Consider the following 25,075-nt stretch of genomic DNA (forward strand, 5'->3'; position numbering starts at 1 on the left):
TTTTAAAAGTTTGTTTGGATTTTTATATTTTACAAATAAGGTTAGGGATTTTAGAAAAGTCTATTAGAGTTTTTATTTGAATAATTAGAGTTTTTATTGGGATAAACTGAGAATTTATTTTATGAAGATTAAGTCATGTTATCAATTTATAGAAAGCATTATCATCCCATGCATTTTACAATTTTGAGTTAATACAATCTTCAATTTTCTTTTCTTTGAGTAAGAAGCTAACTTTTCTCTAGTGAGAAGTGTTCGTCTGTTGTGCTACATCAAATAAACTAGTACACTGGATGTTATTTTGCTATTGGACTTCTTTCCAAAAAGTATAAACAATTTATATTTTGATCATCTTGAGCTTCTTATTTGGAAAATTTGGACATGTTTTCAAAATAAAAGTTTCCCAAATTACTTCTAAAAACAAGGAAGAAGAGTTCATTGGAAGCTCATATGGGAACTTTAGTTGCACATCTAATTTAACTAAAAAAAGTTGGAGGCATTTACATGTAACTATGCCCATACAGTAAGGTCATGTAAAAAGCGATTTTGGAGGAGACAATATGGTGGAAGCATGTTCAAAGAACATGATGAGTTAGCACATCACAACACACACATGACAAGTATAAATAAATAGGTGTTGACATGGCCACCCATATGACAAACAAAGTTTATGTGGCATAAGTGAGGCGCTTCATTGGCGAACTTAACACACATGCATGTTGAGATGTGTATTTATTATTATGACAGCATGCTTCATACATGTGTGATGATTGGTCCATTGGATTACCTACCAATGATTGAGGTATGGTTAAAATGGTGCAGCCCAACAGTTTTGGGTGAACTAGTGTGATGTAACCAGAGGTCTATGTAAGGGATAAGAGTAGGCTTGACAAATTCATTCAAATTCAATTAGGAGTTTATAGCAAGTAACCTCCTCCTTCCTGCAGTAGCAATGCCTTCTTCATCCCTGTAGACATCTCCAGTCATTAGATTGCATATTGCGACAAGTGGCATAAGGGCACTAAATCATCAGTGCTTTTGGATTTAAACTCAATCACAACTCACCAAGAGGAAAAAGTTCTTAAGTTGAAGATATCTCAATACATGAGATCCTAATATCTTTTATACATTCAAAATAAGATTTGTTCTAGGACTTATTTATCTTAAAAATTCTAATAAACAACCATTTTATTTAATAAAAAAAAATACTTGTCACCTTTTTTTCTATTTATCTTAAAAAAGAGTGAGCATGAAGAGAGTGAACAAATGTTTGAGAGTGGTTTGAAGCAGATTGGTTTCCTCATTTTGGTGGATGGTCCTTAAATTTGATGGCCAATAAATTTGCTGCATTGAATTTTTATTACTACTCTTGTAGAAGGGTTGAATATTTTTACTTGTGTAGGTGGTGTGACAAAATTTACATACACAGCAAGGAGCATGCTTTGGATTTTTCTTTATATATGGATTTTTCCATTGATATGTTTAAAAAAATGGTAATACTGCTTCCTGTTCCTGCAGCAAGCTTTGGTGGGTGAAGAAACCAGGGAGGAAAAACTAATTTCTAAGGTTAGCATGTCAAAGGATAATATAACCACTGAACTTAGTGGATACCTGCAAAAGCTCAAGGTGATGTCATCTCAACTTGAACCTCCGATTTAGTGGACCTCAGCAATTTTAAAGATTTGTTTGGTTATTAATTTCTTCTTGTTTGTTTACTTAAATGCTTCTCAGTGTCTCTAGTTGGTACCATGATATATTGCATTCTTTGCTGATGGTATTTTATATTTCTATTCCTCTGGGAGATGTTTCTATGAAAGATGTTACTGGATTAGATGGGTGTCAATGCCAGTATTTTTTTCTGGTGGAGCAGTCGTTCAATGCGTAGTAGTTCTATTCCTACTTCAATATGTTGAAACAATTTAATAGTTTGTTTATTCATGATAGCTAAATTAGACTTGTATTCTACTTTAGAGAACACTTAGCTAAAGAAGCACAGGTGGAACTGCATTGAATGAACTCTTTGAAGGATCTGTACTTCTATGGTTTGCAATGCATATACTGTTGATAGACTTTGTGCTTGTGTTATATGACTGCTTTGTAATCCCACTGAGATACCTCCAGTCCAATCCAAACATTTGTTGTATCAGGTTCCTTTTTATCCACCAGGTGTTATAAGATGTGAAGGCAAATATTTGGTTGAGTTTTCAACTCCAGATACCCTCCCTCCCTCTCTCTCTCTCTCTCTCTCTCTCTCTCTCTCTCTCTCTCTCTCTCTCTCACACACACACACACACACACACACACGAGTACATGCACACACATTGCAATAATTAAGTACCTACAATATCCCTCCTATATAACTATACAATATTACAATATATTGATTGTATTGGTTTTAGCTTGCTTTGAGATGATCATCTTGAACCATCAGGATGAAGTTAATATGCACTCTGCTGCATCATTTACTAAGGCTTTAAACTACTTGCAGAATTTGTGATATTTTATTTGTTTAGCTTCTCAGGATAAATATGGTTGCCATCCCAAAAGTGAAATAAATTCAAAAATACATACATATCAGGTATACTATATCTCTTGCTTTCCTTCTGCTTTCCTCTTATGTTTCATTGGGTTATACTTATTAGTTATTACTTACCTTTCCTGCTGCCTTTTCTTGAATAACTATGATTATTTGCTAATTTCATGTCTAAAGATATTTATTGAACTAACTGTGCAATGTACAACTAGTAATCTTCCAGGATCAGCCATCTAGCAATAACTATTCTAGTTTGGATTGAGAATGAAAGTTGAATGATTTAACCAGGCCAATGGATGGAAACACTCTTCATTTAATTAAGGGAAGGGAGGGTAGAATTTGGAAATCTACTTGCTAATGTATTGCTATAAATAATTACACCACAGTATGTATACTACACATTTATAGTTTCAGATGTGCACAAAGAGGCAGGATGATAGTTAGCAGTATTATTTCACAACTGATGATGTATGGATCACCCAATTGAAGAACTTTCTTAGTCAAATTCCGTCTTTTGAAAAAAATAGAACTCAGACAAAATTGTTTTGAGTACTGTTTATAATTGGTTCCTTAAATATGATTTTAGTTTGTTTAATTAAGAATGATTACTGTTAATTTTGTTGATATCATTGTTGTAGGTGTTCAATGCATTGCTACATCTTCTCTGCAGGACCAACATATCTGCAGATATATTATGGCTTGGTGGTTGGATTATGAAACAGCTCCTTCCTTATCATGAGGAAGATTGTTCTCCATTTGATCTTCAACAACTAGAGGTACAACTGATCTTTTGTTTTTTCTTTGAGTCATTTTATTTGAAATTCCATGTTGCAAGATGAAATCTTAATACTGTCTATTGAGATAATGCATGAACTTTTATAGGATCTCTTCCCAAATTTACTTGGTGACTAGAAAGTATAATTGACTTATTTATTGCATCTTTCTTGGTTGCTGTTGCTAGGTCCTAGTAGCATGAACATATGTTTTGATTGCCAATCAAAATAGATATTGTATCAGCATGCATAAATGCCACTGTGCCACCCGTATCAGCAGAATTTTAGTGGTACTGAAAATGGATTAAAAAATCATTCTCCTACCGGCATACAAAATCTGTTTGAGACGATGAAACACACTCAACGTTAGGAGAACCTGCCTGAACAGCACGATGAGGTCAACTTTTGTGATGTTCATGACTTTGGAAACTACAACAACGATTTCGAATAGTTCATGCAAGGTTTCCATGCACCTGTGCCAATTACATTGGTGCTAGAGAGTCCGCACGAGGGCCTGAAACCCTTGTTCTAAATGAGAATTCAAACCTTAGTATTGATTGAGATAAGGCCTGTCTTGGTTGGTATTGCTTGAAGATGTGGAGAAATTAATTTCAATGCTAGATATCTTGGGAGTACTATTTAATATTTGCTTTGGAAGATTATTGTTTAATGTTAGTAGGATGCTACAAGAATCAATGCTCTCATTCGATGCATGTTATTCATTTTGGTATTGGCAAGGTAGTATCATTAGTTGAGAGGCTTTATATATTTTCGTTATTTATTACTGGTAAATTTTATTTCAGTAGAATTTATAATTGCTATAGACATATAGTTGGGCTGCTAGATAAATAGATGGACATTATAGGATAAAATTCATTCAAGTTAATCACGAAATGCTTTGAAGCATTGCCGAAACGCATTGAGTGTCAACATGATATGGCACTAAAATTATACCCTTTAGGCCGGAGACTAGAACTCTTTCATGGAATAATATTTTAAACCTTCATAATAGTGGTTTCATATATCACAAGTAGTACTAAACGAGTATCTTACCATGATGCATAAGAGTCAGTGAAGGTATGGGATGAATCATCTTTGTTTCATGTTTCATTTTCACCTACTGGTTTATTTTGTATAAGGTTGGTATTTGAAATATTGCTGCTTTGGACTTAAGATGTCAGAATATGTGTAAGTCCTTTTGCAAGTTGCTGTCTAAGATTCGTAATTCTGCATGAAATCTGTTTTAGGACAGTTGTCTTAGAATGCTAACTAAAGTTGTTTTCCCTTTCCTCAGAAAAAATTTGGATTTCTTTTCTTATTTGGTCTGTCTGTTCTTTTATCTCTTCATACATAAAGTTGCTGCCTTTTCTCCAAGGACTAGATCCACCATTCCTAATCAATTTGTTAAGATAGATTATTAGAGTATCTTACTCATTTTCTACTGTAGCTGATTTGCAGATCTGTGCTCATGTAGTTGTGCAACTCATTTGTATTTTCATCATAAAATTCAATATCCTGTCTATAGGACTCACACAAGTTATCTGCTGGCAACCTTTTGGAGGAAATCAATGGATATTGGTGTGATGTCCTGATACCTCTTCTTAAAGACAAATGGAATATCTGCAAGAAAGGTAATTGTGGATCATGTTGAGCGTTAGGCATTATTTTCAGGTTACAAATTGCAAGTTTGATACTTCACTTTATCGTCATTCTAATCAGTGATTGAGGCTTCATCACCTGCAAAAGATTCCAAGTCCATTTTATTTCCTTCTCATGCATTCTCTTCTGGAGGTTAGATTTACAAAGCATGCCTTTCAGTAGTATATATATAGTGATATACTATTCTATTATGAATAGCAAACCTCTTGTTCATTTTGAAGTTTACTTCAAAAAGATTTTCATTATGGTTATTAATATCAACGTAACATGTCAGGTGAATCCTCTTTTGCTGCTGCAGGAAAAATGTGTGAGACTATCAAGGTTGGTTTTTTTTCTCAATAATATCGGGCAGTATCTGATTGTTGGTTGTGAGCCTTGTGACCGTGAGAATCCAATAATGAAAACACTATAATAATGAGATGCATGCCTCTAAATAATTATTTGCTACTTTTTTCAGTTATTCAGTGTTAAACGCTTGTGAGTTTTTTCCATGTCTAGTCAACTGTAATTGGTAAAATATTTATCCTAAAAAAGTTATAAGATATGTTGGAAGTGTAATCTTCAATACTTTTTGAGGAAATACTAGTTATTTTGTTTTTGCCGATTCCATGACCTTTTGCTCAGATATCCTATCTAGTTTTCCTTGTGAATAGACTACGTTGTTAGTGATGGTTATTCATTGTTAAATGTTTGGTTGTAAAGGGATTTAGAAAGTAATAGGCACCACTCTAGAATCTTAGCGATAGAATTTTCTGAAACCTGAAACTCGAAACTCTCGAAACTTTAAAGCATTCTAAGGTATCGTACATACTGTTCATGCTATATTAATGGTTTTCCATATCTATTTCTCACCCTAACCCATTCATATTGCTATTCTAGGTTTTTGTTCTTCAGCGCCAACTACTTTTGGCATTAGGAGTAAACTTACCTGATCTACCCTATCTTTATACTCCAGTCAATTCTCCTGTTGTCTCCAGAACTAAAACCTCCTTCTTGGATGCTACTATGCCAAAACCTGGTTCTAAAATTAGCTTAGGTATGACATGGCCACTTCTCTTTTTCTTCATAGTTTTGATTATCACATGTATTTAACTTGTAATACTCAATATATTGCACTGAAGTGGCTTCAAATCTTATAGCATTATCCTTTTGATTGTCGCAGTCAATGCAATACCTTGTAGAATATCATTTGAAGTCGGCAAGGAGAACAATTACAGTTTTTTGGCAACATCTAGAGGCACATCTGGGTGGGTTATTCTAGCTGAAGAATTGCCTCAAGAGCAGCAACGCGGAGTTGTTCAGGCCATCGCACCATTGGCTGCTTCTAATGTATGTACATATACAAACTCTTTTCAGCTCAATTCTTTAATTCATACGGCATGCCGAAACCTGTTTAATTTACAAATTCAGCAACCTGGTTTCTCAACACTTCATCTTAAAAGGGTTTAGTCAAAAAATTTTGATTTTGCAAGTTGCATTTTGATTTTTTTTTCTCAAGGGAAGAAAAATGTAAATAACTATTGTATGTGTTACTTGGACCAGCCATTCATAGATGAAAAGCATCCTGCATGGTTACATTTACGCATTCGCTCATCGACTTTGCCGTTCATCGATCCCTCCAAGTTCGATATGTTCAACCAAGCGAAGGACTTCAGTGATGGGCGATGGACATTAGCTTTCCAGGATGAGCAAGCTTGCAAAGCGGCCGAGTCTGCACTAATTGAAGAGCTCAAGATGCAACGCAGTGAGGTGGAACAAAGATTAAAGCCTTTGCTTCAACTTGATGGAGCTGGTGTGAGTGCGGCTCCAGAACTCTGCACCCTTCATACGACTAATGATTGATTGATTGTTCTTTTACTTTGTTATTGCTTTCAAAGTTGAGTGTTTGTAATTGTGTAGATTTGGTTCTCAATTGTCTTTTTATAAGCAAAAGAAAAAGGTTTAGAGATGAATCTACCTACATTTTTTTGCTCTTTGATTTCTACGGTTGTTATTAGTGGATAAGTTGAGAATTATGCTTTGATAAATATTGACGTGGAAAGGGATTAAAAATAAAAGGAGAAAATGTGAAAGGACGTAATTATCCCTGTGAAATCGATCTCCCTTTGGTAAGTTTTGTTGTGATTTCTCACTATATATTAAAGATGTTTATTTAGCGATAAGAATTTTATTAATGAAAATGATTCATGAATATCATTCATAAATGTTAACATTCATTAATATTATTCAATATTAACTAGTTGAATATATATTATGCGTTTAATTTAATAAATTATATAAATTTATTTATTTAATTGATTGGTATGTAATGAAAGAATATAAATAAGTTGTATGTAATTAAAAAAATATAAATAAGTTCTATCATGAACATCAAATTTATTTATGAATGTTTGATTTATTCATAATTCTAACGACCATTGAATCAGGAAAGGTTTGGTCTTTTAGAGATCGTGTTTACTTCAATAAAAAGTGAAATTCGTTATCCCAGTAGTTCGGCTCCACAATTATCTGCTAGGAGATAAATCAGAAAGCTACAGTTGGTCGCTACATTTGAGAAGGACATTGTCTCGGCTTCATCGAGATTCGATCCTTGCCCACTTCAACAAGTCTGTCTCGTACTAACCAATTTAATAATACTCCAGGGGCTACTCATGACCATACAAATCAACCCTATTAAACTGATATTAGCCTTAATTACTTCTAAAACATTATAGCTGTATTTTTAGCATTATTGAAACATATAAAATGTTAAGAAAACAACAAATTTGTTCAAGATTAAGAGTACTTATTCTATTTGTTTAATATTAAAATATGTGATAGTTTATTTTAAAAAATTAAAGTTCGTAAGACAATTAATTAATTAATCCTTTTGAAATAAGAGTAATTTTCAAAATGTCCTTACCACTTATTAACTTTTTAAAATGCCCCTATTTAAAATGCTCCAAGATTTATATTTTGTTGTTAAAATTCCCCCTATTTAAAATCAAAATACCTATTTTTACCCTTTCAAATTGCCATCTAAATTTCTAAATTACCACTTAATTGACTTATTTATTGATGAAGAGGGATACTCGACAACAAAATAAAAATCTTAAAAAGGAATTTAACATTAATTAAACCTGAAAAGTTATGCTCATATCAAATGGTGAAACACACAAGGGCTTGAGAATTTCATTATCATCTCCCCTTTTAAGATACTAATGAACAAAAGTATGGAAGAATAAGCAAAAGAAAAGAAAAAAATGACCATAATAAACTGAAAAGACATGGATTATTATTTTAATTGAGCAAAATACGATACAAATCGATCAAATTCATCGTTTGGATATCTGTCTGTTTCTTTCAGTAAGATCTTAATCCTTGTCAATTCTTCTCAGCAGAAATGCCACATTAGCTCTCAATGACTTGTATCTTCCCTGGCCGCGTATATTTCGTCATGTAACAATCTTGATGATCATACAAATACAGATTTCTCGATAAGATGATTTAGGTGTTAACCACATCAGGCAAGGTCATGTCATGATTTCTCCCTTACTTCAGCAACTGGAACATAGATCACATTCTGTTCTAGGACACAGTTCTTGGTGGTCATTTCTTTCTCATCCAAGTATGACATCAATGCCTTCTTCAAGTCTTGAAGTTTATCCTGCAGTCTGCATAGCCTCTCAACCTCAGTTAAGTTCAGATGCTCAATGTTCTTCTTCTTGCCAATCTTGCGATCAGCTCCGCTCTTGCTGCCTGCCTTCTCTCGTCTCACCCTTTTTTGACCGCTCGGCTGTGCTAATGATTTCCTCATCTTCAAAAGAGAGACATGAAAACAGTCACAACCGTGAGATAATGGCAGTCAGGCTACGCTTGTATCCTGCAAAGTTTGTCTTACCTGATGATCTGGTAGGCCAAATGCCTTTGACAGGTTCTCATTCATGGACTCAGACGAACACTGATTCCCAACAGGATTGTTTATCAGATTCTGCAGCAACACCAGAACAGAAAGCAGTTGATGGTATTAGTGCTTGTATCTCTTGCTCTCCCGTTAAATGCAAGCATCATACTACGGTTCTCTTCAGTTTATTCATTACAACATGAAGGAAAGGTCCGATACAGCATGAGGATTCACAATGGAAGCCCTTGGAATGAAATATCCTTCTGCTGAGAAGCAGTGAATGACAAATGTCCCATGACAACTGTTTAATCCTTTGACACCAACAGTTTTTCTTTCTATACTAAACTTTGTCAGAAATACATATTTTGATTAGCCAAAGATTGAATATAATATAGTTGTTATCATTTGTGCAAGCAATCAATAGCTTGCACAATGATGTTCTTTGCATTTGTCACCCGTCCATCTTCATAAAAGGTCAACAGGGATACATATGAAAGTGTAAGAAAAAGTTTCTAGAATTACCAAATAAGAATAAAGAACCATCCCATGAATAATCAAGCATGTAGCATTTTCCAGGGGAAAAAAAATTCTTGCATTCTGATCAAGGTTTCACTAATTAGGTTAAATGAAGTAATTTTTAATTAGCAGATGCGAGATATTCAAAGCTATGTAGTAAAAAAGAGAGCAAAGTGACCTTTCTCATTTTAAGAGCAGCATATCTTGCATTCTTAAACCACTTGCTGACCTGCAAATGGAAGTTAAAAAGTTGGTTTAGATTAATCAAGATACTAAGTCTCCTAAAACGTAGTTTCAAGTTCCTATACGGCATGTTAGCATAATATAGGACACTATACTTACCTTTATCTAGTGTAAGATAGTGACGAGCTCTTGTGCCACACTAAGATGAGGCACTCTGAAAGAAAACTTAAGCCTTATGCAAAGTTCGTTTTGATGTGAGAAGAGACAGTGGACAGTGTGGATAATTTTAGATCAAAGGGAATAATTCTTCCCGGACCTTTTAAGACATGAAACTATAACACAAGGTCAAAGAATTGGCAAAGAGAAAAAAACTTTTTGCAGTAGAAAAGAGAGTAAACAGTGGCAAATGATCACTTGCAAAACCACAAACATAGATCCACAGGCTCATAGATATAGGCACACACATTTAATAACATAGAATCACGAATATGCATATACAAAAGCCACAAACATGGATCCACCCGGGACATATATATAGGCATGAATATTTAAATACACAGAAATACAATATATATCTATACAAAAAAAATTTATGCTCATGGGAACACCCATCTAAGGAGCATGGTAAGAGGCTGTGGTTTCCCAAATTAGTTTGTAACAAAGATGCAACTTTTAATAAAAATTCAGCCAGTGACTCAAAAATCTAACACATTATCAGGCTGTGACGTCCCAAATTACTTGGCTGGACCTTAAACATGCCTTTTTTCTCCTCTTTTTTGAACTAGAGACAAGTTGAATAGCATGCCGAGACATGCATCACAAGCCTAGAAAAGGAAAGGCTGAATATCATGTAAAGTTCGAGCAAAGATAAATTACAGAATTTGCAGTGTATGGATATGAAGAAATTCAAATATTCTCAAAGGGATCCTTTGGGAGCAATGCTCAATTCTTAGGGGTATATATTATTATAGAATGACTTGATTGTCCCATTCAAAAGATAGATATAACAAGGACAATGAAATACTGTACCTTTTCAGACGAAATGCCCAATTGTTTAGACAGGCTCTCTTTCACAGATCTTGAAGGAAGTTCATTTTCAGAAAAAGCTATGCGAAGTTTCTGTTGTAGCAAATAGAAAAATAATTATGCATGAAGCAAACAGAGTCTACTTTAGAGCAAATCTTAAAAATTTATCAATGAACATAAATTGAAATAAATTTATTAATGAAAATAAATTGGAAATACATGAACACTATGGCACCAGCAGCAGTCTTCACATTCTTGATGCTCTTCCCTCATCTTTTTTTTTATGGGTTTTTTGTAGTCTCTCAAATTGTAACCCCCCTTCAGTCCTACCTTATGCCATTCTCCAACAAACTATTTTGAAGCTGCCAATTTTGGTTCATGTCTCTAGGCTAATCCAAGTAGACAATTAGAAACTAATATTGTCATGGATAGTAAATAGTCAAAATTATACCTACTATTGAGTGTCTATGTCTACCAATACTAGTTTCCATACTTAACCACAGGACAAAAAATAAAACACAGGAGGTTACTTTAGATGCCAAGGCAAAATGATAATAAGTACCAACAAAGTGTGAATGAAAAAAGCAGTCAAACAAGGATAGACTTTTAACTGCATTTGTATTGTCAGAGTGGGACTCTAATTTTCCTGAATCAAGAAAATTCAGTCAATGTCTGATGCATCTTGGACTCTTAAAGCTAATTGCCACTTGACAATCAAATTTATGTTTCTACAACCATATATAGCTCCATTCTTCATTAGTCATCTATCTTCCTTGCCTTGTAAGACACTTTAATCCTTAAAGAATATTAATAGGGGCTTGAAGTGTGCAAGTTGCACCTGCATGAGAGAGCATTCTAAAACCAGTAAACAGAGATGTTTCCCCACTAGTTCCTTTCTTCCTTAGCATCTATCTTCCTTTCATTGCAAATCATTTTAATCCATAAAGAAGATTCATAGGGGCTTAAAATGTGCAAATTGCACCTACATGAGTGATCATTCCAATGCTCCCCCTGTTGTGCTTGTGTGGGATCAGAAAAGCACACACAACATGTTGGCAGATCTGAGGCATAGACTTCAATATTAGAGTAAGACATTTGAAGAGCTTGATCGTGATGATTCATCCTACGATAGTTAATGATTATGGGAATCATCAGCTGCTGACAAGAGCAAACACCCTACAATTATTTGCACCTAATTGTTTAGGTAACTGTCATTTGAGTGCATATCAAACTTAAGATAACAATAGAATAGGAAAAAAGTGATTATAGTTAGAAGCAACAGGAAATGCATCATTGTAATGCATAACATAGGTTTTAAGGTTTTATGTTTATCTCAAAATTTCACCATTCTCCTCAGTGATGATTGTTTCATGATAGATGAAGATTAAGGCAGTCAGATAAGGATGATGCTGAAACCACAGAATCACATAAATGCAATAGTGCATGAAACAACTGAAATTCTTGGGTATGAGATGCACATAGATTGAAGAAGTGCATCCATAATTGCTGTATACGAAATAAGATAGTCTTGTACCAAAGAAACATCTTCACTGTTGAACACCAGAAGCACCTTGCTTATATTTCCTATAGAACCTTTTGTCTTGGGACATGTAATACCAATATCAAACATCTTCATCAATGCAGCATTAAGAGTTGGAATAGCTACATATATCTAAGAAAAGTCTTCCTTTACAATACAAATCTATATTTATTTGCACCTTATTTTGTTTTATTGGTTTTAGGTCTCATTGTCTATAATGTTGGAGTCCATGGTTCATCTTATTACTTGAGGCAGTAACACCTACAAGGAATAATTCTTAGGTTTTTTTTATAGAAATAATTATTATGTTGGTATAATAGCATTTATTTCCAAAAAGATCCAGACTTGCAAAAGGAACAAAATACAAAATAAAAGATTTTTTTAAAAGCAATGCTGGTTACCTCAACTGCCTCGGGAGGTATCCGGAAAATTTGTCTCTTCTTGTTGCTTGATAATCTATTTATTGGCCCTAGATGTGAACACACATCCTCAGTCACAGAGTTGGTCATGCAGATGTCAGTTGATGTGTCAACCCTTCTCTTTCTCATCTTAGGGCCCCAGTCTTCGTCTTCACTTTGTGTCTCATCTTCAGGTGGTTCCCTCCCAAACATTTCCTGCAAATAGCAGCAGAGTAATGATGTGCAGTGACTTCAAATATCATCGCTAGAAGCTGTAACGAAGATATTCAATAAAGGAAAAATGTTTAGTAGATAGCGACAGAGGAAATGCCTGTATGTATTTGGTTTAATAAAAATCAGTATTTTTGCAAAAAAAAAAAAAAAGGACCAAAATATTGCAAATTTTTGAAAGAAATTTTAAACTCATAAAGCAGTAAAATACATTTTCAATATGGATTCCATGACTTCTTGCCTACAAATGTAATTTCCGAAGCAATCTAAAGGTCAAAACAAGAACTTTTTATACCTCATCGACAAGATGGTTCCAATTTATAGGAAAAGAACATTAGATAAATGCATATTTCAGTAAGCAAGTGAAAGGCACATATTAGTTCTGAATGTTAGTTATAGAACATAACATCTTATAAAGCAATTAACTCCTAAGGCCATTGTATTAGTAGAAAGCAGTAATGAATCAGATGATAGCTGAATAGAAACAACAATTATTTTATTCAAGAAAAAATTGTTGATGCTTGAAGTTCTCAATCTAAAAGTTGATAGGTGTATCTGTTTATTAGTGTTTCATCATGCATACAAGTATTTTCCCATGAGTGTCATTTAATTTCCTTGTTCCAGTCATGAAAGCTAGATCGCACGAAATGTGCTTCACATAGAATTCTACTAGGTCGTTCTACAAACAAAAATGTTAGCCAAATTAGATGTTGCAAAATAATTGCCTACTAGATTACTACTATAGGCAACTGAAAATCATGGTACGCACATCATGAAGCTTTATGTAGTCAACGTCTCTCCGCTGCCGACGGTAGTTGGCAATAATATCACACTCATTGCTTTGACCAGAATCAAAGTTGTCCAAGGAATCAAGTTGGTCAGCCTTGCTCTTGCTTCTCATTGCATAAAAAGGTTCTTCATGACAACTGTAGTATTCTAAATCAGAATGTGAAATAGCTCTATCAGACGAACAGAATAGGCTACTAAGAGAATCAGAATCATCAGAAGCATTTTCTTCAATGCCTGATCTGCTGTTACTATTTTCATTTATGTCAGGATTGTAGTCTTCATCTCCTGAATCATCTGAAGGCCACTCATGGCCAGGACTTGGACATATATTTTCAGCATCAGAGTATGCTGCTGCTTCCTTGAAAATGTCCTGTTATAGAATCAAAACATTACCCCTGCACTCTTAGTTTCTTAAAGTAGATTTTCATGAACACAACTTGAAAATATCATCACTGCTAGGCACCAACCTCCCAGCTACTGTTCACACTGAAGCAGGTATCAAGATGTGCATTAATAGCTTCTAGAATTTCCAGTTTACACGTGCAGAATTTGCAAAGCCATGCTTGATCTCCAGGAGGAACTGAAAGAAAGTAAAGTGAGTTAGACTATCAATTTGAAACTTGGGGTACAATGAAAAAGAAGTTGCTGCAAAACATGTGAGCTAGTCACAACGTGTAACCAACATGTGGTACAGTTCTAGTCAAATATCTTCTGAAAGAAACAATTCCTTTGGCAAAAGCACAACCATTTTTACAACTGTTTTTAACTAAACCAAACATGTGGAATTTGAGGATTACTCATTAATATTCTCAATTATACCATGAAAGACTACATCAATAAAAATCAGTATGTCACTAGTATAATTGGCCATAGCACTCGTGCAAAAAAATAGTTAAATTGTGTAGAATTTGAGATATAAATGAGATATAAGGCCTCTATGATTTATCAACTGTATAAGTAATGCCTTTATAAGTGAAAAATCATGATCCAAGATTGTCAAGCACGCAAATCTCTGAGAGGCCATTACCATCTCCTAACTCTATTTCTTAAAGTACATAATGAATCTTAGTTTATTAATCAACATTAGTGGTTCCATACAACTAGCACCTTCAGCTTATATCCTACATTTCTGTCACTACCAATAACTCAAATCATTTTTTACACAACTCCAACTCTTATCTCAAATTCTGACACATTTCTTTAACCAACAGTGAGATAAATCGAACTTGAAAATGAACACATCTTGATGAGCCCTCTCTAATTTCAGTATCGTAATAATTGACATCAATGACACGCTAAACCAACCATGATCTAAAATTATAGTATTAACTTTGATCTCAGATGGTCAAATTTGTTTTCTCCTATCAAATATGCATATTTACTCTCAAACCTGTGGTAGTCATGAGACAACACAAAATTGAGATTTCACAAGCAAATTGCCGTTATCATTAAGCAGTGTATGTTCCAACATTTTGGGGTTGGCATGGATTTTATACCTCTATTGAACTCAATGCAAGACTGTATCACTAGTAATAGAGTTAATTAAATCTCTTGTTATTACAGATTTCTTAAATAATCAACAAAATTAACTTGGAGAGAAGAAATTTAACGATATAACTTCATGACCAAAATAGGGCACAATCTAGAGCTAGGCTGCAGAAGAAGATTGCTGTAAATTGTCAAACTTGAATAAGGAGGATGTTTATGCAGTTATGTAATCATATTTGATTGCTTAGATAGGAAACAAATTCAAAAAGTTCACAAGCAGAAAATATAGTATAACATTTAACAGCTGGCTGAAGAAGCAAGAAAACATATAGTGTTGGGTTGCAAAGGTGCAAACATAGTCCCACATTTAAAACACATGGAAAAGATCATGGGTTTAAAAGGATGAAAGATATCTCTATTGGCATGAGGCCTTTTGGGGAGAGCCCAAGAGCAAAGCCATGAGGACTTAGGCCCAAAGTGAACAATATCATGCCATTGTGGAGATACGAACATCCTTTTAGACCCTACAATTGGTATCAGAGCGAAGCCGCTCTTCACCGGACTAACCGCTGGATGAGCCATGATCCGGATCTAACCATGTGGGTGAACCTTAAAAACAAAGGAAGTAGGGGCTCCCGTGTTTGAATCAAGAGGACCAGACACCGAGCAGGAAGTCCTAGTAGGTCGGGTAGACCGAGGGGCATGAAGTCCTGGTTACGGCTGGGCAGGAAGTCCTAGTAGGTCGGGTAGACCGAGGGGCATGAAGTCCTGGTTGCGGCTGGACAGGAAGTCCTAGAAGGTCGGGTAGACCGAGGGGCATGAAGTCCTGGTTGCGGCTGGGCAGGAAGTCCTAGTAGGTCGGGTGGACCGAGGGGCAGGAAGTCCTGGTTGCGACTGGGCAGGAAGTCCTAGTAGGTCAGGGTGGACCGAGGGGCAGGAAGTCCTGATGGGTCAAGGATTCAGACATCAAACAGAAGCTTTCCGTTTGAGGGGGGGTCTGTGGTCCTTTGTTTGAGGGGGGGATTGTTGGGTTGCAAAGGTGCAAACATAGTCCCATATCTAAAACACATGGAAAAGATCATGGGTTTAAAAGGATGAAAGATATCTCCATTGGCATGAGGCCTTTTGGGGAGAGCCCAAGAGCAAAGTCATGAGAGCTTAGGCCCAAAGTGGACAATATCATGCCATTGTGGAGATACGAACATCCTTTTAGACCCTACATATAGACAAAACTTAAGCTAAGTAAGGATGGACTACCATAAATTCTATGTCTGAGTTATTTGCATGGGCTGATAATATATCTACAAATTACAAGAGCTATAAAGATTAGAGATAGAGACAAACTTTTTACTAAAGGAGGCTCCAAGCATTTTTGGTGAAAACCGCAATTGCATGTTCCATCACAAAGAACGATGTCATTATCTCGAAAAGCTTCACTTGATCTGCATTTTGCACAGAAGATCTAGTGGAAAAACACAAATCTTTCAATATAAAATACCTTGGAATGTATTCAGTAACCAATATATTATGTTGTTGAGACATACAAAAACAAATTGATACTGCTTTTGCAAAGTACATACATGTTCATGAAAAACGGATCCATCTGGATGCATCAAAGAATTTGCAATGCTTCCTTCACAGCTAAGTGAATCCAGCTGGCGAATAGCTTCACGAATACCAAGTTTACACTTCACTATCTGCTTCTGAGCTCTTTGCAATTCCTTTTTGGGTTTAATTTTTTCTCGACTGCAAAATGATACCATGGAATCAAGGAAGAATTAAGTTACTGTGATTTGGATATTCATAGAAAATATTTTAAGAGAAAAAATGTTGCACAATAATTCATAAATCTACACTCTTATTGGTAAATCTAGGGTGACTATAGAATATGGCAACCTCTATGTCCCTACACCCGTAGGTATCCAAAGTATGAACGTGACCCTTGACATGACATTTTGCATGAGTATGGAACATAAGCAAAGAGCAGATGAAAATTCATTATTGACTCAAAAGGCTCAAAAAAATAATTACTACTCCAAAGATAGGGGGAGTTAACAAGTATTATGCTGGTTCAAGTAGAATACTATTGAAGCTGCAATTTGCTACGTGTTTATATAACTAAATACCAGGAAGTTTGAACCTAACAAATAAAAACCAACTTGAATTCAGTAGATGAGTTCTATTCATCTCATATAAGCATCTGACATGTTGAAAGTAGAATACGGTTTGATTCATCCATAAGTTTGCATGGGGCATGCTATTCACGAGGACAAGAATTTGAAAGACAATGACTATTTTATAGAAAATGTCTAATTGGGATGTCATGAAGGAAAACTCTATGGTTTGAGGCAAAATAATTTCAATAACAAACTGAAAGTCTAATGGTAAGTTTACATAGGATATCATCATCAACATTCTACATACCTCTGGCCGTTCCAACCATCTCCAGAATATGCATCAATAAGATTCTGCTCCAGTTTTATTTTAATTAGCAGATACTTTGTCCTTCTTTGGAGCCGAGAGGCTTCATCATGGTCTACATTTTTTCTCTTCCGTTTACGCCTCTTCCTTTTACATAATTTAATTGTTCCCTTGTTAGCTGCAACCTCCAGAGCCCCTTTATTATGAGCACAAAAAGATTCATCTGTTGACAGTTTTGAGGTACCTTGGTCTGAACCAGAGATATGATGAGTGATTCTCTGCATAGTTTTCGGGTATTTGCTGCTCAACTGTTTCCTCCTTATTCTTCTTTGCTTAGAAATCTTATTTGGCTTGGTTCTGCATCTTTTCTTGCAGGTAACTCTGTGAAAATTCTTCTTTACGGATTCTGAGTCCATCTTAGAATAGGCCTCCTTCTCAAGGACGGAAGACTTCCTAGATTGATAGCAAATCAGTTTCTTTCCAGGAGACTTCATTTCTTCCCCTAAATCCTCTTGATTAAAGCCCTATACATTTAAAAATACAAGAAAGATCAGAATCTGATTAGCGGACTGAACAGCAACGGGATCTTGTTTCTCAAAGTAATGTTCAATCGATAAAAACAATTGTAAATATAAAGTAATAATTTCAACAATCTGTCTTTGCTATGCTTCATAATTGCAAGTCCTAATCCCGATACATCATTGTAGCAGTTCAGACAATAAGAAAAATTATAGAACATTCTCAAGTATGTTAAAAAGACCATAAAACTGGAGCAATCGCTCTGAAAATGGAATTTATCAAAAGACGATTTAATGAAGAAAGACACGAAAAGTTTGGTGTAAAAGAGCACAAATATCCGAACCAAGTTTCCAATAAATCAAACCATCCTAATTCGTACACAAGGATCCGTTTTCTGATCAATAGTAAAGCACCGGATCGAGGAGCCCGATAAAACTTCGTCATTGTCCAACACGATCAGAAAACCGATCGAATTAGTCCTAATCAAAGAACGCACATTGGACGCCGATCATCCGTGTTTAGATTGCAAAGGAGGCGCCTTCGTACCTCTAGGAGACCCGACGAAGCAGCCCCACTCTCTCCGCCACCGCATCATCCCCCCAAATCCTTCCTTTAAAACTTCCAAGAAAACGATCTCGGCAAAAGAAATCTCTTGGACTTCTCCCCTTTAGCTCAAACACTCGAAACACACCGTGAATTCTTCTTTCCCCGTGGGATCACGATCTCGCGTAGCCGCTGACAAAATCGCGTCTGGAAGGGAATCTGAAGGTGGCGTGCCTGCCGGTGGGATTTAGGAATGAAGTAGGAACAGGAGAGAGAGAGAGAGAGAGAGAGAGAGAGACGGCAAAATGTTTGTATACTTCCAATGGCATAAACAAAAAGCCTCAAAATATTTCTTCTCAGAAAAGAAAATTCTAAAATATTTATAAAAAAATTTTAAAAATACTTGGATGAGATAGCAAAGATGTTGATTAGGACTCCTTAAAATATCATCTAATTAATACTTATCATTGTTAATTAATATTGGTAGATGTCATTTGTTAAAAATGAGATTTTTGTATTGTGTGCACATATTGTGATATTCTTTATCACAATATGAAATATAAGATTATGATGATTTCCATCATATTCATTCAATTATAATTCAACTAGTTAGGAAATAGCCCTCGAAGCATTGTTGCAACGGGCAGGCACTCCGACTATCTAGAAATTCATGATTTGATTCTCAACTAAGTCACACTATAAAAATTTTCTTTCAATGGGAAGACAAACTTAGGATGTTGAGGTTGTTATTGTAGCGGATCCAATCATTCCGTGTGGAAATGCACTATTTACTAAGCAACTAGCAATCGCTAGTTTCGTCTCTATAAGCAACTAGGGTTCAATTCTCATGTGGGACACACTTATAACAATTGAACTATTAGTGAAGCTGAGGTGCTACATCAAGAGTCATTGTGCTTTTTGGACTTAGTTGGTGGACAGAATGTTATAGGTCGAACATTTACCCTAGGATTAGTCAATTGTAAGATATGGATATCTAATATTTACAAAATGATAATTAGTAAATAACGCCCCCAAGGTATGGTATGGTGGTAAGAAGCCTCCCAAACAACTAAGATTCGAAATTCACGCAACGCATGTGGCATTCGAACAACTAGTGATGTTGTAACCGTACATCTCAAGATTAGTTGGCTCGTAAGATTTAGATACCTGATATAAAAAATAGTTAGTAAATAGTAATTGGGCAATAAAAATTGTGTTATGCTTATATGGTATGATTTTTTTATAATTCAAGTATCCAGTTCTTCAAACTATTAATCATAGAGGTGATTGATCCGATCCTATTAAAAAATTTTATCGATTATCAAGGTAAATCTGAAAGTGCAAACTACATGTTACTCCGTAGTCAATATTCCAGAATTATCTTCCCACTAGATGAATCGACCCCTAGATGTTTAATTAACTTTGTCGTCATGATTGTCGATATAAACATAGTAAACCACTTTGAATCTTCAATAGATTCGAATCTATCATACGTTGCTCGAGCATCAAGAGTTGTGCTGTGCTACAAGCAATCGAACCACTAAATATACACTTCTATAACTTGCAAATTAAAGAAGAATGAAGAATGTAATTACAATCGATCTTAATTACAAAATTTTCTTACATCTCTTGGAGCAAGTTGCTTATCTTCCGCAGTTCTTTCAAAGCTACGATAGCTCTTCCCTGACCTTTCACGATGTTGTTCGACAAGCTATCCAGCGAATCGAGTCTGCCTTTGTCTTGCTGGAAGACTGTCTCGATCACCTGCACGAGATAGCGAGATCATCATGCATGATTGCCAACTAAATTCAAGCTTTTTCTTTCAGAAAGTTGGGAGCAAGCTAAGCATAGTTTACCTGAATGTTGTCGAGCATGGACTGACCGAGATTTCGCAAACTGTCTATTACCTTTTTATCTCTGGCTTCTGAAATCTCAGAGTGTTGTGATTCTTGATTTCCTTCGCCATGGCCTCTACCGAAGCTCCAAAGCCACTTGAACTTACCGGGAGCTGGTTTCCGGCCCTCTGCACCGCCGGATGAAGCGGCTTCATCCATGGAAATTGTTTCTTCGCTGTTGTCGCCGGAGAATGAATTCGAAGTCACGCTGCTTTTCATTGATTCGTTTTCATGGTCATTATCGAGTTCATGAGGATTGGTAGAGCTGTCCCCATTTGAAAGCGTTTCTTCAGCCATGGAATTCTCTGCCAGTATTGCCGGAGAAGACGTCTCACTGTTCGCGTCGGATGAAATCGTAGAACTGTCATCAAAAAGTCTTCGTCTAACGGAAGACTTCTTTAGGCTTCCGCTTGCATTTGAGATGCTATTTTTTCGATCGAGTTCTTCATCCTTATTCAACACTCTCCATTGCTGTTCCCAGTAATTATCCGGCCTCAGATATGGCGATCTCTTAGACAAACTCGAAGTAGATTCAAGAGCAAGCACCTGCAACGATTTGGCCTTGTCTATGATCTTCTTCATGTCGGGATGCGCAGGAAAGTTCAGTAACCGCTGCAAGCAAGATGTTGTGATTTCTGCAGAGAGAAGCGAAGATCTCAGATAAAGAAGCATCGACACTGCGAAAGCGGCGATAAACGCCCCTCGAGCTGAGCGTAGAATATAAAATCTGCACTCTTCATCGTTTTCCATGCAACTATCATTCGAAGAAGAGAACAGTTCGTCCCAGATGATCAGAAGATTACTGAGGCAGAACTCTCTTCCGAACAGAACACGCAGCCATCGGAGAGCAAAGTACTGTGGTTCGACCCCGAGCTCGAGAAGGTGACTATGGAGAGACGAATCCACAATGGACAGCAAATGATACAATGCCAATGAAGCTTCAATGGTGGGAGAGACGGTTGTGTTCGATCCTACTACAGTCGAGTAGAAACTTGCGATGGCGACCACACCTCGAGCTCCATCCATCAGATTATCAAACATGCAATATGCATCATGTTCCATGAACCTTTCAGACAAGATGGCGCCCAACTCCCCTTCTGCTCCATAAGAATCACTCAGTAAAAGCATTTCTTTTGTATCAGGATCGAGTTTGCGAAGATTACTCTCTACCTCAATACCAGAGTCCCAATTTCTGACTCTTCGAATCCTGTCAGAAGAATGCAACTCACTTTCTGGCAGCGAGATCCCATTGAATTCATCAGTAAAGCAATCTTCATTGAGTTTTCTTATCCGAGATAGATTTTCCAAGTCGACATGAAGCACGTATAACAGGGGAGCCAATAACTCATGCATTCCTGCAACAAAAACGCAGAAGCAATGACAAATACTGAGAAAGTATAAGATCAACCAAGAAGTTAGCTTCAGCAATTCCAGAAAAGAAAATCAAACTAGGATAAATTTGTTAGAATTAGCCCTTAGTGTCAATTCGGATTGAGTTGGACTCGAATTGGACTCAAGTCAACTCAGATTGTGTAAGACTTGAGTTGGACTCAAGTCACACAAGTCAATTCGAATTTATCAAAAGATTATCATGCATGAGATGCATGATCTTCCTTAAAAGAAGAGAAAGATTATCATGCATGAGATGCATGATCTTTATTAAAAGAGGAGAAAATCTTCATGCATGAGATGCATGAGAGTTAATAAAATATTAATTCTTTATATCACTAAAAGTCAAAAAATCTTTCATCCTTCATATCCCATGGTGGGATATAAAAAGGGGTGAAAGGCTCTTGATGAAGGGTTGTTGGATGCTCTTGCTCTCTCTCTTCTTCTTCTCTTCCACCTTTGGTCGAACCTTCTCTTGTGGCTAGCACCACAGTTTGATTCTTCTCCATCTCAGTATTCGTGTGGATACCGTGAAGGCACGAACACACTGATCGTGCTGAGATCCGTGAACCTTTAAAGACAAGAGTTGCTGTCGGGATTGCGAAGGGCTCGCATCAAAGGTAACCTTGATTCTAGTAAGTAGAATCGTCAAACGAGTATGTTTTTCGCATGGATCTTCTGGAGGAATTCTGTTTTCCGCTGCGTATATGCTATTAAAATTGTTTGATGATGCATAAAGATCCCTACAAAATTGACATGAGATCAGCATGAACTTGCCTTGTCTATAACCATACTCTGGGTGTTGCAGACACCATAAGACCAGTACTTTCCTTAGCGTAGCCTGGCAACTGGGTGAGTGAAAGTAGTCACCATGCTCGGGGTACAACCTGCATAAATCTTGGTCGACCATCTTCCCTAACTCTGCATAACTGAAGAAGCGACCCCATGTGCTATCTGTTTGCAGTAAATTATCAAGATGTTATACAAGTCGATAGTTCATTGAACTCAAACCGAAGATTCTCAACCAAATACCACGATCATCTGATAACATCGTGGCTCTGGAAGCTAACGAGTGAAGAAAAGAAAGCATATGAAGCAACAAAGACCATGTGGACCATAGACATACCTGGATTTTGTGAAAGAGGATCATCGATGAAACGATTAGCAGATGCATCGCCTTCTTTTCGGGCATGATGACCTATCATAAGACGACGCCTCAGATTTACATATCTGTGAGCAAAGAAAACAGCTAGATTAAAGTCATAGACATGCAAACTTACAATTTAAAGCACGGCGATCAAATCTTCCTATAGCTACCTGAACATAACTAAAGCATAGAACTAGATCCAACAGCATCAAGAATTGAGCTAAACAAAGAAGGATTGCTAAACAAATACAGAATTATTGCCGTGAATCATCAGTTGCAACGTCACACATTCAGCTAAACAAGAAGGAATATAGACAATTCAAGATGGTCCAAATAATAAACTATCGTTATGTTCTAGAAAAGACAAATTATCAATCCAGCACTCAGATGGCGAGATCCGAAATTCTTTGAAGATCATCAATTCTTCATGATCAAAAGACAAAAAAAAATACACCTTTTCCTCTCCGAATGCAAATAATACTACAAGTAGTATATTAAATTAGCACGTATAGAAGAGAAGCAAAACGAATGAATTACCCATTGTTGCAGACAACAATCTTAACCTAGCAGTTACTATCGGATCTAATCTCACCTCCTTCGGGCATCCGCGGCGGCGCGCCGGAGATCGTCAATAGTGGCCAACGGCGAACTTGGCAGCACACGGAGATCGATTCTCCACCGGACGCTCCGCAGATTAGAGAATCTCTTCTGGGGCTTCGACTCGGCCACCGAAGCCGACGCTTCGAGCGGCTCAGACCTCATGCTAGAAAGCTGTCGCCTTTGGGTCGAAACAATACTTTACCTTATCAACAAACAAAAATTGCAGAACTGTGTCAACAAACAAGAAAAAAAAAAGGTTGAACTTTTGCAGCAAGACAGGATACAGAAACCGATACCTGGCTCCGACGGCGATGAAAGGCGAGACCTTGGACGAGATCAGGACGAGGAGAAGGGCAGCAATTGAAGCTTCGTCTTCATCATCCAGGGGAGGAAGAGGAGTGCGGTCGTCGATAAGAGAGCAGAGGAAGAGAAGAAAGAGGAGAGGAAAGGAAGATGAGACGTAAAATAAATATTCTAATAAAAATAAATTAATTTATTTTTTCCTCATAAAATAAAATAAAATAAAATAAATACGAGTTTAATTGCTTTAGTCTGAAGTCTGTGGCCGTCGCCATCGAAATTAGCTGTAATTTTTTGTTTCTTCCTGTGACATCATTAACCGAGCCAAAAAGAGAAGGGAGATGGGAGAAATTAATTTATTATTATTATTATTATTATTATTATTAAATTAGTGAATAATAAAAATAAATATATATATATATATATATATATTAGTTTCTAGAAAAACGTTTTACTTTATATTATTGTTAAGTATCTCTTTTGGAAAATTTTTAAAATTTATTAAAAATTGTTTTTTAAGGGCAGTTGCCTAAGAAGGCAAAATGAAATAATAAAATAAAACCGCCTTAAATGGATAAAAATAAAGATTACAATATTTTTGAAAAATATTGAAGGATGCAAGCAATAAAGTAACTTAATTCTTTAATATTTAAAATTCTAGAACAATTCTAATAGTTTTATTTGTTTATTGTTCAAACGTAGAGATTGGGCATCATTGACTTTGGTTTACTTGTCAACGTGGTTGTTTGAAACTTATGGGGATGTTCTACTCTTCCTTGATCCATTCGAGCTTTATTTTGTTTGTGATAAAATAAAATAAATTATATATAATTTTATAAATTAAAAATGTTTTGAGTAAATGAATTGAGAAAATAGATTAAATAAAAAGATAGATAGATAGCTTTGGTAAGAAATGAATTGATAGACGAAAAGACACAAAAAAGAAAGATGCAAACCTCGATCTTTAAAAATGAAAACTAAAAAAAATAGATTTAATTTGATCAAAATAGTGATAGGTAACTCTAATGCAAGATTTTTAAACAGGTTTATGAAATCAAAAAAGTTAACAAAAAAATTTCAAAATCATTATGGGCATAAGATTTGAGATTTTTATTTTAAGAGTGGTAGTGAAATTTTAAAATTTTCTTTTTATCTCTTCAGCATTTTCTTTTAAAGGTGAAATTTGACACAGTCTCATACGGTCGACCTCACGGTCGATCCCACATTACTCACTTTCTGTGAGGA

General features: G+C 35.9%; 3 protein-coding genes across 4 annotated transcripts in view; 1 reads left to right on the forward strand and 2 right to left on the reverse strand.

The window, feature by feature from the left end:
* The window catches only part of LOC141821340 (protein TRANSPARENT TESTA 9-like), a 23,483-nt gene extending 16,482 nt beyond the window's left edge, over positions 1 to 7,001 (forward strand). Inside the window, exons 13-21 of the mRNA XM_074708755.1 lie at positions 1,516 to 1,623; positions 2,519 to 2,575; positions 3,169 to 3,306; positions 4,829 to 4,934; positions 5,023 to 5,094; positions 5,237 to 5,283; positions 5,842 to 5,998; positions 6,125 to 6,291; positions 6,505 to 7,001. Of these exons, the coding sequence (XP_074564856.1) occupies positions 1,516 to 1,623; positions 2,519 to 2,575; positions 3,169 to 3,306; positions 4,829 to 4,934; positions 5,023 to 5,094; positions 5,237 to 5,283; positions 5,842 to 5,998; positions 6,125 to 6,291; positions 6,505 to 6,804 (1,152 nt within the window). The 3' untranslated portion in view covers positions 6,805 to 7,001. The remainder of the gene's footprint in view (positions 1 to 1,515; positions 1,624 to 2,518; positions 2,576 to 3,168; positions 3,307 to 4,828; positions 4,935 to 5,022; positions 5,095 to 5,236; positions 5,284 to 5,841; positions 5,999 to 6,124; positions 6,292 to 6,504) is intronic.
* A 1,148-nt stretch (positions 7,002 to 8,149) lies between these two features.
* LOC141820236 (pathogenesis-related homeodomain protein) lies at positions 8,150 to 18,762 on the reverse strand. Of its 2 annotated transcripts, XM_074707533.1 has the most exons (12): positions 18,503 to 18,762; positions 17,682 to 17,961; positions 17,441 to 17,615; positions 16,597 to 16,762; positions 16,361 to 16,478; positions 13,996 to 14,108; positions 13,509 to 13,898; positions 12,512 to 12,724; positions 10,574 to 10,663; positions 9,540 to 9,590; positions 8,843 to 8,932; positions 8,150 to 8,758 (listed from the first exon to the last, which is right to left on the reverse strand). In XM_074707533.1, exons 2-12 carry the CDS (start codon positions 17,929 to 17,931, stop codon positions 8,480 to 8,482), a joined length of 1,935 nt encoding a protein of 644 aa, XP_074563634.1. In that variant the 5' UTR covers positions 17,932 to 17,961; positions 18,503 to 18,762; the 3' UTR covers positions 8,150 to 8,479. The 2 variants fall into 2 exon arrangements, with proteins under 2 accessions (XP_074563634.1, XP_074563625.1); XM_074707524.1 differs by having other exon boundaries at positions 8,151 to 8,758; positions 17,441 to 17,961.
* Positions 18,763 to 20,034: 1,272 nt separating this feature from the next.
* On the reverse strand, positions 20,035 to 23,964 carry LOC141820251 (uncharacterized). Its single transcript, XM_074707542.1, has 6 exons — positions 23,827 to 23,964; positions 23,523 to 23,732; positions 22,910 to 23,013; positions 22,561 to 22,737; positions 20,356 to 21,749; positions 20,035 to 20,263 (listed from the first exon to the last, which is right to left on the reverse strand). Exons 2-6 carry the CDS (start codon positions 23,690 to 23,692, stop codon positions 20,120 to 20,122), a joined length of 1,989 nt encoding a protein of 662 aa, XP_074563643.1. The 5' UTR covers positions 23,693 to 23,732; positions 23,827 to 23,964; the 3' UTR covers positions 20,035 to 20,119.
* Between the last annotated feature and the right edge of the window lie 1,111 nt (positions 23,965 to 25,075).

Source organism: Curcuma longa, chromosome 2 (assembly GCF_044706935.1).
Source record: "Curcuma longa cultivar G26 ecotype Majalengka, Jawa Barat chromosome 2, ITB_CL_G26_1.1, whole genome shotgun sequence".
Lineage (NCBI taxonomy): Eukaryota > Viridiplantae > Streptophyta > Magnoliopsida > Zingiberales > Zingiberaceae > Curcuma > Curcuma longa.

Bases quoted from the DNA above. Each gene is read 5' to 3' on its own strand.
- LOC141820236 (XM_074707524.1), bottom strand. From the start codon at position 17,931: ATGAAGTCTCCTGGAAAGAAACTGATTTGCTATCAATCTAGGAAGTCT. The intron at 14,109-16,360 runs GTTTGTCTCTAT...ACTTTCTTTCAG, and splicing joins GGAGCCTCCTTTAGTAAAAA to TTCCTCCTGGAGATCAAGCA. The intron at 10,664-12,511 runs GTAACCAGCATT...TTGCTACAACAG, and splicing joins TACCTCCCGAGGCAGTTGAG to AAACTTCGCATAGCTTTTTC.
- LOC141820251 (XM_074707542.1), bottom strand. From the start codon at position 23,692: ATGAGGTCTGAGCCGCTCGAAGCGTCGGCTTCGGTGGCCGAGTCGAAG. The intron at 23,014-23,522 runs GTGAGATTAGAT...CTTTGCTCACAG, and splicing joins GCCGCGGATGCCCGAAGGAG to ATATGTAAATCTGAGGCGTC. The intron at 21,750-22,560 runs GCAAGTTCATGC...TTTTTGTTGCAG, and splicing joins AGAGTATGGTTATAGACAAG to GAATGCATGAGTTATTGGCT.